Source organism: Vombatus ursinus, unplaced genomic scaffold, assembly GCF_900497805.2.
Source record: "Vombatus ursinus unplaced genomic scaffold, bare-nosed wombat genome assembly UNPS02014884.1, whole genome shotgun sequence".
Taxonomy (NCBI): domain Eukaryota; kingdom Metazoa; phylum Chordata; class Mammalia; order Diprotodontia; family Vombatidae; genus Vombatus; species Vombatus ursinus.
The window spans coordinates 3746846-3760898 of record NW_020954662.1 but is presented as its reverse complement, the minus strand read 5'-3'; the positions used below and the strand labels follow the sequence as shown (position 1 = coordinate 3760898).

At 39.5% G+C, this 14053-nt stretch overlaps 1 protein-coding gene across 2 annotated transcripts in view; it reads right to left on the bottom strand.

Annotated features, from left to right (window-relative positions):
- The window catches only part of FBXO42 (F-box protein 42), a 112285-nt gene that overhangs the window by 65693 nt on the left and 32539 nt on the right, over window positions 1-14053 (bottom strand). Inside the window, exons 1-3 of one of the 2 annotated variants that reach the window (XM_027842761.1) lie at window positions 5973-5994; window positions 3234-3500; window positions 1243-1359 (exon numbers count right to left, since the gene is read on the bottom strand). In XM_027842761.1, the coding sequence (XP_027698562.1) occupies window positions 1243-1359; window positions 3234-3483 (367 nt within the window). In that variant the 5' untranslated portion in view covers window positions 3484-3500; window positions 5973-5994. Of the gene's footprint in view, window positions 1-1242; window positions 1360-3233; window positions 3501-5972; window positions 5995-14053 lie in introns of those variants that run through there. The other variant, XM_027842762.1, reaches the window with a different exon arrangement.

Here is a 14053-nt window from a genome sequence, read left to right as displayed (position 1 = left end):
CATTCAAAATCTGTTAAAAACACACATCCACACACAACGACCTCTTTCCCGCAAAGTATATTGCAGCACTGAAGTTCTAAAAATGAAGAATATAGTTATGACTCTTATAAAAATACCAGATACCACATCACACCTATCAGACTGGCTAACATGACAAAACAGGAAAATGATAAATGCTGGAGAAGATGTGGGAAAACTGGAACACTAATGCATTGCTGATGGAGTTGGGGACTAATCCAACCATTCTGAAGAGCAATTTGGAACTATGCTCAAAGGGCCATAAAACTGGGCACACTCTTTGCCTCAGCAATACCACTTCTAGGTCTGTATCCCAAAGAGATCATAAAAATGGGAAAAAGACCCACATGTCCAAAAATATTTACAGCAGCTCTTTTTGTGGTGGCAAAGAATTAGAAATTGAGGGGATGACCATCAACTGGGGAATGGCTGAACAAGTTGTGGTGTACGAATGTAATGGAATACTATCATGTCCTCAGAAAAATCTAGAAAGATTTATATGAACTGACACAGAGTGAAATGAGCAGAAACAGGAGAACATTGAACACAGTAACAGTCACACTGTGAGAAGACTGACTTTGATAGACTTAGCTCTTCTCAGCAATGCAAGGATCTAAGCAAATCTAAAAGATTCACAATGGAAAATGCTATCCACATTCAGAGAAAGAATTTAGGAGTCTGAATGCAGATGGAAGCATATCATTTGCTCTCCTTTTTTTTGGTTGTTTTATTTCTTCTTTGTCATGGTTCTTCCCATTAGTTCTAATTCTTCTTTACATCATGACTAATGTGAAAATATGTTTAATGTGAATGTATAAGTAGAGCCTATATCAGCTTGCACCCTGTCTGGGAAGGAGGGAAGAGAGAGAGGGGGAGAAAATTTAAAACTCAAAATCTTATGGAAGTGAATGTTGAAAATGAAAAATATGCTCTTTATCTTTGGTCAATGTTTATAATGGGAGATGTTTAAAATTTTAAACAATAGAACCTTAAGCCCTTCAGAAGACAAGCACTGGGGCAGCCCCAGGAGCAAATGGAGCATATCACTGGAGCAAAGAGCTCAGACACGTATTCTTTTTTCACCCTCAACAAAAATGACAAATTCTCCTTTGATGCGCTCCTGACTATAAACACAACCTACAACCTGAGCACCCTCTGGGCCGATGCTACGCTAAATTCTAGGAAAGGAAGCACTAACCTCTCATTTTTTGGTTAAAGACTTACTATGTGAGAACCGCTGAGTGATTGGGGTTCCAGGGTAGGGATAAGTTCGACTCTCCCACTGAATGTTTCCTTCCTGGACGGCCTTAATAAAGCCATGATAACACTGGTGGGCCACACCTGTAGAAAAATGAATGGAAACACATCAGTGAATGTATAACATGACTTAGAAATCAAAGACCATAATGAATAACAGAATAATAGAATTTTAGAGTGACTAAGACTAACGACCATTTAGTTGAACTCTTTTCTACAGGTAAGAATTTGGACCCAGAAAACTTGAGTGACTTCCCAAGTTCAAAGTTAATTAATGAGAGATGGGACTAAGTCCAAAATGCCTTAACCCTCTTTATGATTAAGGTCGAGGAGTGACAGCTTAGTGAGGGAACACACACTACCTTTTTAGGCAGTCCACATTTTCCATCTCTACTAAGGACAAATCTAGAGAAGATGTGTTTAAAGTAGATTTGTCAGATGTGAGAATGTAAACCCTAGACTTTAAGACAACAGATTTCAAAATGTTCAGTGCAAAGTAGGATCCCGAGTCTGAGAATCTAAAAGAGAAGACGGCTCAAGAGGGAAGGATTTCAAAAACAAAAGCCTAATAATTCACGGCACAGGTTAAGGACTGGGATCTCTCAGGTCCTTTCCAACTCTGAAATTCTGTAACTCTATGCACACAAGAAGGGGACCAAGTCAGAAACTGTGACACCCTCCTAAACTCAAAAGGACCTGGATCTGTATTAGTTAGATCACATGACTGTTAAGATGATGAGAGTCTCAAAACAATTTTCCCACTTCAAAGAGGGCAGAAAAACAGCTGCCATCAATGCCAGGATTTCAAAGTTTCACATTACTCTGAGAGGCTGAGAGTTCAACAGACGTGACAACTGAAGTCTCTGCAGCCCTAAAGTATAGTGAGATCCCCTCTCTACCAAAACGACAAGGTTGCCAAACGTGACACACAGTTGAGCCCACACATTTCCATCTCATCTCTCTCACTATTTCTCATGTTTTTCTCCATGTGCCAAACCAATATCCTCACAGCACTGACTGAAGTGGGTAGGCCAGGCCAGTTTCACTCTAGGCTCACCTGGGAAGCTTCAACATAGTCAGTACTTGGCTGTCCAGTGTGACAGAATGCTTGTGAGCCCTGACTCACAAAATATTCCAATCACAAGATCGTAAGATTGAGAGCTAGAAGAAAACTTGGAGACCATCTAGTACCTGCTCCTTATAGTACGGATAAGGAAAATGAAGCCCAGAAAAATTCACATAGATATCGTATCAATTACAGAGCTAAAATTCAAACTCCATCCCAATTATTGAGGGGAGATTTAACTCCAAATCTAATTTTCTTTCCATTATATCATAATGCATCTAAACAATATTTACTTACTGAAACCAGATCAAGACTCTTAAAGACCACAGTTCTGCAGGTGATTTTTCTATGTTGCTCACTGACCTAAGGAATACACCTTAGGACTGTCTGATACCCTTTTAAAAGTATTCCCCATAACAACTTTAGCTGTCATGTTCACATCTGAAAGGAGTGCTTTGATATATGATATTGGCTTGGTTTCAATGTTAATTCATCTGATCTACACTCAGTATCCTGACTTGACAGGTCAAGATGGAACAAAGGGGGCCCAGTAATCGCTAACTATCAAACAATGATACAAAAAAAGTTAGCCAGTGGAAAAGTGGGAGGGAGGCAGGGAGTACGGATAAAAGGAACAACAATCACTCATAGCAGTCGTGACGGTCTCTTCCTGCTCCAAATCTATAAGCACTACCCAGACAAACACACTGAAGAAACTGTTCACGGGTCTAGCTGATGGATGGACAGAAAGTGTTTGACTTTGCTTATCTTCTAATATACATAAAAATGAACCTGATGAGGCCAAATAAATTAAGAGCCAAACTGAAGTTCTAAAGTGAAAGACAGATTTTCAAAGATCTAATGAGCACGTTTTCAGTAGCATAGGCCCTACCTTTAATAAGTCGGTACCATTGTTTGCAGACAAGGGCTGAGGTTTTGTGCTCCTGATATGGTGAGAGAAAAGACAGAATATATTCCAGAACCTCTTCGGGCAGCTCAGACATAGACCTGTTATGTCTTGTCTCCTCAATCTCCAGTTCGGGGCGGGTTTCCTCATCTTGCTCCATTGTCCCCTCCACCCCAGCTTCTTCTTGGTCCACGGCCATGAAACTGTCATCCTCACTGTCCGAGGAACTGGCCATGGCATTCCCCTTGACGGCTGCAAAAGGAGAGAGAGAAAAGTCATTCGAACACACAGATGTATTCTGGCATGGCTCTGATATGGGGGACAGTCACAGCTTTGAAACCAGTTTTATTTAAAGAAAGTTTTATTTATATCTTTGCACACCTGGCTTATAGGCAGCTTCAGTCTGCCATATGCAACTGGAATTTGAAATCTATGCTAGGAATCAAAGAGTCACTGATGACTCCTGAATGGATTTTTCTCTACTAAAAATCAGTCATTTTGGGTCAAATTTGGGCCTGACATGGTTCTCCAGCAACACTTCTAAGGAAAGGACTTAAGAAGAAGGCAGCAAAAGAATCATCCTCCACCTTTCCTTGGCTGGAGGCAACAACCCAGGGTCTTAAACTGAGAAAGATCAATAGGTACCCCACATACCTCTGTGGGGAGAGGAAATGAAGATGACAGCCAGCATTCTGCTTTCTGCCACACTTCCTCACATTACACTAGCACACTAAATGTGCCAGCATGTGCTACTGCCTTTAATACAAGTGGAACATGTCAACTACAAAATATTCCAATCACAAGATAATAAGATCGAGAGCTAGAAGAAAACTTGGAGACCATCTAGTACCTGCTGTGAAACCCAAAAAAATTCGAACAGGTATCATATCCATTACAGAGCTAAAATTCAAACCCAATCCCAATTACCAAGGGGAGATTTAACTCCAAATCTAATTCTCTTTCCATTACATCATACTGCATCTAAACAATATTTACTTACTGAAACCAGATCAAGACTCTTAAATACAACAGTACTTCAGGTTATTTTTCTACGTTGCTCATAGGCTCTTGTAATGTACAAAGTGCATGTTAACTACAGGAAAGGTCAGGGACATGACCTACACGGTCCCTTTAAGAATGCTGGCTGCTGAGGGGCAGCGAGGTGGCGCAGTGGATAGAGCACCAGCCCTGGAGTCAGCGGGACCTGAGTTCAAATTTGCCCTCAGACACTTGACACTTGCTAGCTGTATGACCCTGCGGGCAAGTCACTTAATCCCATTGCCTAGCCAAAAAACTAACAAACAAACAAAAAAGAATGCTGGCTGCTTATCTACTTCTCTCAATTTCATAACTCCCAACTACTGCACCAAATGAGGAAACCTTTTTCCCTTGAGTTTGAAGATATGATACTAACACTATTCAACTTTATTTTCTAAGAATATGGATGTAAGAATGCATCTCTAGTAGCTGAATTAACTGCAGCATCTATTTGACTAACTGTGGACCCTGTTACTGTACCTAGACGTCAAAGGCATACACAGCTACAAGGATCATGATGTAGGCAAGGTACATATATACAGGGATGAAATCCCCAATCAATGTGTACATCGGGTCTGTAAACCTGCTCCTAGTCAAAGGAAACCCTTCAAAATGCCCTTCTAATATGTTTAATATGACTGCACATGTATGACCTATATCAGATTGTATGCCATGGGGGGGAGGGGAAGAAAATTTAAAACTCAAAATCTTGCAAAAATGAATGTTGAAAACTAAAAATAAATAAATAAAATGCCCTTCCAACAAAAGATAATGGAGGTTTTTCATTTGCAATCTCTGAAGCAATGTGATAGGCTAGAACAATCACAGGATGTGAAGTCCAAGGCTCTATATCTTAATTCTGCTATTTATATGGGTGACCTTAAGCAAGTCAGTTCCTTGATCTGGTTCTCAGTTTCCTGATCTGTAAAATGATGAGATTTGAAATAGAAGTAATTGCTAAGGCCTCATTCAGGTCTAGATCCCATGATTTACTGCTTGTCATGTTTTAATATAGTTCCTAAGTCACCATGCTACATGAATGATCCATATAAGGTCAATGATTTCTAACAAAAAAATTCTCCGAGATGTTCACCTTAATGCTAACCTGAACGCCTAATGATGGTGGAAAGGGCACAGAATCTGAAATCAGAGGACCTGAGTATGACTCGCGATGCTGCCACTCATTACGTGAAATTTGGACAGTGAAGTCTCACTTTTCTCATTTACAGAATGAGATAATTGAAAGAGATGACATCCAAGGTTCTTTCTAGCTCCAAATCCATGATTCCATGATCCTAAAGTTGTCTGGAATTTTACCATATATCAATGGTGAACTTTAAAGAACTCAATCCCACAAGACCTAGAGTTCTAAGTAAACCTCAAAGATACCAGTCACATCTCTACAACAGGGGTTTTTAAACTTTTTTGTATCATGGACTCTGGCAACCTGCTGAAGCCTATGGACCTCTTTTCAGAATAAAGTTTTTAAATACATAAAATAAAAAGGATTATAGCAGAAACCTATTTTTTTTTAAAAGTTCACGGGTCCCCTAACAACCCCTGCTCTAAAAGGGCAATTATTTCTCCATTTACATAAAAATATTTAAGTAACAGTCTCACACACAGCTGCCACAGTAAGAACCCCGAGATGGGCCCAAATGCATTACTCTGAAATGATATGCTCACCACTAATTTGCACAGTGCTCCATTTTGACTCCATTGATTCAGCCATGAAATTATCTCTCTTACTCCTAGAAGATACACAGACATTTTGATGCTTTGAATTATGAATTTCTTTTGTTTTCTACAAATTATACAAAAAGTAACTAATGAAAAATATAATTGCATCTTGGATCTTTAGTTGATTACCCTGATGCACGTGATCTCGTGATTTTTATGACGAGTTTACCAGTGTCCCTGTCTAGGCCTCTTGCCCTCTCCCTTCTGAGGCAGAAGCAAACAGACAAAGTTCTGGCCTAGAACACCACATTTCAGGTTCAGCCTCTCCTGCCCCATGACCTCATACCAGGCAGCTGCATAACTTTACTTTACCTCTGCAAAATAATTTCCTACCTATCTAATAAGGATTAGACTACAAATGAAATATCTACTGTATTGAAGAGGTTTTGAATTCTTGGGAGGAGAATGGACAAATTCAAGGAATTATTAGATTTAAAGAAATTCAGAATGGGAATGGGTTCACTTCATTGTGAAAAGTAACAAGCTGCTGGTGGCCTCTAAGAATTGATCCAACAATCCTGGAAGCAATTCAAAATCATGACAAGAAAATGACAAAAATGTCTGTACCCTCTGACCTGGAGATCCTACTACATGGCATAAACCCCAAAGAAGTCAAAGATAGAAAAGTCTCTTATGCAACAATACATTTATGGCACTATTTGTTGTAGTAGCAAAGAACTAGAAACAAAATAGATGCCTATCTATATGGGGTTATGGGGAAATGGCGAAACAAATTTGATAAATATATGTAATAGAACACTATTGTGTAGCAAGGTGTCACAGTAGTGTTGGGCTTGGAGTCAGGAAGACCTGGGTTCAGATCCAGCCTCAGACCCTTCCTACCTGTGTGACCCTAGGCACATCATCTCTCTCACCCTCAATTTCCCCATATGTAAAATGGTGACAATAGTAGCACTACTCTCTCAGAGTTGTTGTAAGGATCAAATGAGATAACCTAGGTACTACACTGCAAACTTTAAATAGATATAGAAATGTGAGCAATTATCATTCTAAGTAAGGAACATGAAGACCACAAAGAAGCATGAAAACCACCTATGAACTGACGCAAACTGAAGTACGCAAAACCAAACATCAATATAAACCATAACAACAATGTAAAAATGGACTCTTGTAATTATAATGACCAAACTTAGCCCAGAAAAAAGAGGTAAGAAAATGGGTGGGCTTCCCTTTCTTCTCTGCAGAAGTGGGAGCCTGTGGGTGTGGAATACAGCATGCACTGCCTAACTTGGCGGATATGTTGGTTTGTTTTGCTAAACTGTTTTTTCATGCTTTGTTATAAGGGATGACTCCTAGGGGAAGGGAATAGGAAGGAAGTATAGGTGATGAAAACACAAAAGATACTTATTTTTAATTATTAAAAAAAGTCAGTTTCTTCTATTGTTACCCACATCTTGCTAAACATGTGCTTTGAGCTCTTTTTGTGGTGGCAAAGAATTGGAAATTGAGGGGATGCCCATCAATTGGGGAATGGCTGAACAAGTTGTGGTATATGAATGTAATGGAATACTATTGTGCTATAAGAAATGATGAGCAAGCAGATTTCAGAAAAACCTGGAAAGACTTGTATGGTCTAATGCTGAGTGAAGTGAGCAGAACCAGGAGAACATTGTGCACAGTAACAGACACACTGTGCAATGACCAACTTTGTTAGACTTAATTCTTCTGAGCAATGCAAGGATCTAAGACATTTCCAAAAGTCTCATGATAAAAAAATGCTATCCACATCCAGAGAAAGAACTATGGAGTATGAATGCAGATCAAAGCATACTATTTGCTCTTTTTTTTTTCTTCTGTTTTGTTTTGTTTCCTCTTTCTGGTGGTTCCTCCTATTGGTTCTAATTCTTCTTTACAACATGACTAAAGTGAAAATATGTTTAATAGGAATGTATATGTAGAGCCTATATCAGATTGCATACTGTCATGGAGAGAGGTGAGGAGGGAGGGAGAGAAAATTTGAAACTCAAAAGCTTATGGAGGTAAATGTTGAAAACTAAAAATAAATTAATTAATTAAAAAAAAGAAATGGTGAGCAGGAGGACTTCTGAAAAACCTGGAAAGACTTGCCAGGTCTGATGTTGAGTGGAAGAACCAGGAGAACATTGTACACAGTAACAGCAACATTGTGCAATGACCAACTTTGATAGACTTAGGTCTTCTTAGCAATACAATAATCTAAGAAAATTACAAAAGACTCATTATGGAAAATGTTACCCACATTCAGAGAAAGAACTGTGAAGTCTGAATGCAGATCAAAGCACACTATTTTCTTTTTTTTTTCTTTCTTTCTCATGGTTTTTCCCTTTTATTCTGATTCTTCCTCCACAATATGACTGATGTGGAAATATGTCTAACAGGACTGTACATGTATAGCCTATATCAGATTACATGTGGTCTTGGTGAGGGGAGAGGGAAAGGAGGGAGGAACAAAATCTGGAACTCAAAATCTTATAAAAGTGAACGCTGAAAATTATCTTTACACGTAATTGGAAAAAGATAAAATGCTATTAAGCAGAAAAAAAATGCGCTTTGATATCTGTTCAAAAGATAAAATCTGCAGTTCTAACAAGGAAAGCCATGAAGAAAGCTCATGAAAAAGTCTCTGAACTTTCTACTGCTATGAAGCTTACAACTGTGTCTTCCAAGGTAGGTGATTGCTCCTGCTTACATAGCAGATGTCAGAGTTAATAGGGGTTTTAGAGATTATCTGGTATAATCCTTCCATTTTGTAGAAGAGAAAGTTAGCTGATGCCACCAGGCACCAGAGGCAAGCTACACAAAACATACCTTCAACACCATAAAGACATGGCTGGGTAGGCAGGAGCTCACAGCAGGTGAAGCTACCACAGTGGAGGGAAGATTAACACCATCGAATAGATTCCTATGTTAAGTTACTATTCCAACTAATTAGGTGCTCGGCTCAATTGCTCATACATTGCTGAAGAAGATTTACCTGTATAACCGCACCTTCTGTACTCTGGTGCCCTAGAGTAAAACCCAAGTTCACCTTGTCCTAGTTACAACTTTGCCTAGAATAGTAAAAAATTATTTGCCCCACAGTGGCAGAGTCTAGACTTCCAGAATCATGGAATTACAGACCTGGAAGAAATCTGAATAGCAGTTTGGTCCAACAGATAATTCAAAAAAATTATTTCTATGACACATTCAACAAATAGTTGCCCAGACTTTCCTTAAAGACCTCCAGTAAAGAAAGCCCCTCACTTCCTCTGAAGAAGGGTCATTCTACTTTGGAGTAGTTCTAAATTGTTTTAAAAAAATAGTTTTTCCTTATATCAAGCCTAAATTCAGATTCTGGATTTCTTGGTTCCCAGTGGAGAATTCTTTTCACTACACACTGCTGCCTCTAGAATATCTACACACATTAGAATTGTAGAAAAGTCCCCTCTGAAGGGAGCAAGGTGACAGATGCACCATGTACACAAACGAGTATGATTCAAAGTAGCATGTGATGAAGACAAAGGTGACATCCAGATAAAAGTTGTCTAAGAAAATTTGAAGAGATCACTTTCAGCTAAGGGCCTCAGGGAAGGCTTCACAGAGGAGGTGTTACCTGAACGGAGTCTTAAAGGAAGAAAAAATAATTTCAACAAAGAAATTCTGTAAGCTAGAGGAGTTCAAAGGAAAGAGAGGTCACTTACAGCTGCAAGGATCCAGAAAATACTCCATGGAGATGATATCTTAAGAAGGGTTTTGAAGGAGGGATAGGATTTCATTCACAGAAGAGGAGATAGAAGCAAATTCTCTAAAAGAAGTGACTTTTTTTTTGAGAAAGGACATTTCAAAGAATCTTAAATTGAAAACCACTACAAAACCCCTGCCGCTTAGAGCACAGCTGTTCTTCATGGAGTAAAAGGGTAAGAGACACATTCACTTAGCAGGTGCTTCAGCAAACTCACAGGCTGTTTCATACATCGTCTACTTAACAGAACCACTCAAAATCTGGAAGCTGCTTAGCTCCCAGCAGTCAATGTTATGACAAAGGAAGTCTGGAAATAGAACAATTTGGCATAACTTCTGTTATTATTAGCAAACTGCTAGCTACTTAGTAGACACACAGATATATCTATAAGCTTTTCCTTTTTAATAACAGAAATCAACTGCAGTCGAGCACTTATAAATGGCTAAAATCCCAATTTGCTGCCTCCAGTAGGCGGTCCAATTGTAAATGAAAAACTACCTGATAGTAGTTGTTGGTTTATTACTAGCTAGATAGCATTTTACACAAAGAGTTCCTGTTATTTTCCCACAGCTACGGATCAGAACTGCGATCTTGAGTCTTTGTCTCAGCTGTGCCAGGTAAGGAGTACTTCTAGACAGAAGTTACTGGGTACTCCCAGCCAATATGGCACCCAACCTGAACCTAATAGCTGGCCATCCAAACTCTACCCTGCCCTCTGCTTTTGAATTCTTTGCCCCCTTGTCCTATCACCACTCTTGTCTTTGAAAACCTCAGCCCTGATTACTCCCACTATCCAACTCCTCCACTTCTACTCATAAATCGAAGGAAAGAAGAAGAAATTTCCCAATTTCACTGACGACACATTACAAATCCATGTTCATCAATCTCAACTGAGCCCTCACTACAGCTAAGCCTCCTCCACCTCATCTTCACCACCCCCACCTACCCTCAGCTGAGGACTTTGCCTCTTACTTTGCTGGAAAAAAAATGAGACTATTAGACATGGGCTCCCTCTTCTCCCATTCCCTTGAACTTTATTTAAACCCCCTTGACATCCGCTCCTCTTTTCCCTTCCCCCAGTCTTTGATGGAAGTAACTGTTCTCTTTGCCAAAGTCAACATTTGTTCCCCATCCCTCCCAAGGCCTTCTGCAGTTCAATCATCACAAATCAACTAGTTCCTTCTCTACTTCTTTAAAACATGCCCAACTCTCCCCACTTTTTTTGGCAATTAAGGTTAAGTGACTTGCCCAGGGTCACACAGCTAGTTAGTTAGTGACAAGTGCTTAGTCTGAGGCCGCATTTGAACTCAGGACCTCCTGACTTCAGGGCGGTGTTCTATCCACTGTGCCACCTCACTGCCCCTTCCCCTACCTTTTATTTTTGCTAGGCAATAGGGTTAAGTGACTTGCCCAGGGTTACACAGCTAGTGTTATGTATCTGAGGCTGGATTTGAACTCAGGTCCTCCTAAAATCAGGGCCGGTGCTCTATCCACTGCGTCACCTAGCTGCCCCCCCCATCTTTTAAAACCTTCACTAGACCCTACCACCCCTCAAGCTATAGATCCAATATCTCTCCAAACTCAAAAAAGCTGTGTCCACTCTTCCTCTACTTTCTCTCCTCTCTCTCCTCAACCACCTGCAATCAGTTTTTTACTTCATATGACCCTCAAATGAAACAGTTCTCTCAGAAGTTAGCAATCATCTTTTAGTGGTCAGATTTGATCATTTCTTCTCAATCCTAATCCTTCTCCACCTATCTGCTGCTTTAGACGCTACTGAACACCCTCCTCCTGGATACTTTCTCCTCTCTGGGTTTTCATTCTTGTCTGGTTTACCTCCTACCTATATGACCACTCCTTTTCAATCTCTTTTGCTGCCTTATCAACTACACCACAACCTTGGGTTCTGTCTCAGGCCTCTTCTCTTCTATACAGGACAATCATGGATCCTTTTAGCAATCTAGTGAAGCTTAGGAATCCTTTCTCAGAATTATGTTTTTAAATGCATAAAATTAAACAAAATTACAAAGAAAACTAATTATATTGGAATACAATTTTAAAAATTCTTCCATTCCAAGGATGGAACCAAGGTGGCAGATTAGGGGCAGCCACCCAGCTGAACTCTCTCAACATTCCCCTCCAAACAACTTTAAAATAGTGCCTCATATCAAATTCTGGAGCAGTAGAGTCAACCAAAAAATCAGGGTGTAACGGTCTTCTGGTCTAAGAAACTTAAGAGGAGGGGCAGCTAGGTGGTGAAGTGGATAGAGCACCAGCCCTGAAGTCAGAAGGGCTTGAGCTCACATCTGGCGTTAGACACATAACACTAGCTGTGTGACTCAGGGCAAGTCACTTAACCCCAACTGCCTCACAAAAAAAAGAAAAAAACTTAAGAGGTAAAAACAAGTCAGTAACACCAGGGTGGAGGTCTTCTGGAGTCTACCTCAAACAAGAAATAAGCTGGAAAAATTAGAAAACAACAAAAGAATCTGATCATTAAAAAGCTGCCACAGTGACAAGGAAGACATAAAACTCAGAAGACAACAATGTCAAAACAGCCATCTTAAAAAAACCTAAAAGAAAAATGTTAACTGGACCCAAGCCCAACAAGAATTCCTGAAAGAGTTAAGGAAAGAGATAAGAGTGGTGGAGGAAAAACTGGAAAAAGAAATGAGAGTCATGCAAGAAATGAAAAGAGCAGGGTAGCTCGGTGGTGCAGTGGATAGAGCACCAACCCTGGAGTCAGGAGGACCTGAGTTCAAATCCAGCCTCAGACACGTAACATTTACTAGCTGTGTGACCCTGGGCAAGTCACTTAACTCCATTGCCTAACCAAAAAAAAAAAGAAAAAAAGAAAAGAAAAGAAAAGAAAATTAACAGCTTGGTAAAAAGAAGCTCAAAAAAATACTGAAGAAACTAACACCTTAAAAACTGGAATTGGTAGGGCAGCTAGGTGGCACAGTGGATAAAGCTCCAGTCTTGGAGTCAGGAGGACCTGAGTTCAAATCTAGCCTCAGACACATGACACTTACTAGCTATGTGACTGTGAGCAAGTCACTTGACCCCAACTGCCTCACCAAAAAAAAAAAAAAAAAACCAACAACCTGGAATTAGCCAAATGGTAAAAGAGTCACAAAAATTCACTGGGGAAAAAAAAAAAGAACTCCTTAAGAAGCAGGTCAAATGGAAAAGGAGTACAAAAATTCACTGAAGAAAATAGTTCCTTAAAAATTAGAATTGGGCAAGTAAAAGCTAATAACTCCAAAGACATCAAGAAACAATAAAACAAAGTCAAAAGAATGGAAAAAATAGAAGAAAATGTGAAGTATCTCTTCAGAAAAACAATTGACCTGGAAAGTAGATCAAGCTGTGTGACCTTGGGCAAGTCACTTAACCCCAACTGCCTCACCAAAAAAAAAAAAACAAACATATATATATATATATATAATCTTTTAGATCCAGGGGGTAAAATAGAAACTGAAAGAATCCACTTGAAAGATCACCTCCTGAAAGAGATTCTAAAACTAAAATCCCCAGAAATAATATAACAAAATTCCAGAGCTCCCAGGTCAAAGAGAAAATATGTCAAGCAGCCAGAGAGAAACAATTTAAAAATTATGAAGCCACAGTCAAGATTACAGAAGATTTAGTGGCTTCCATTAAAGGAGCAGAAGGCTTAGAATATATTCCAGAAGGCAGAGGTGCTAGGATTATAACCAAGAATCACCTTTGTCCAAGTACTTCATAGGCTCTTTCTGACATTAACGGAAGCAGCAACTTTGTCTTCAAACAGATAAAAAAAAAAATCACAAATATCTCTAACTCTTACCTTGAATTGACCCTGCATTCCCTGACCCCAAAAAGAAGAGAAGATAACCTTCTCACATGAAGAAGAAATTCACAAGAAGTAACTACAAGCAATTCTGTTAAAATGAAATGTGTTCCTAAAAAGCATCACACTATGAAAAATCGTGCAATAAAAACCTTATAGGGTTTTATAGGGATAGAGACACCAAGCTCAAAAATTCCATCAGTAGCATTAAAAAAAAGATAGGAACCTAATTTTAAAAGGCACAGTTTAAATGTTAAGTGGTTAAGAACTACATAAATCCTCAGATAAATACTGGCAGTCTTCCCAGCCTCAGGCTATACAAGAACAAGCTAAACAGGCTTGGAACACGGTGGAAGGAGCTGCCCTTCTCTGCTCACACCTCCTGCTGCACCAGAAAACATGCACTCAATAGGGACCCGAAATGTGCTTGTAAAAATGGATTGTCTGAGGGTTGCAGCTTATGAGCTGTTGTGA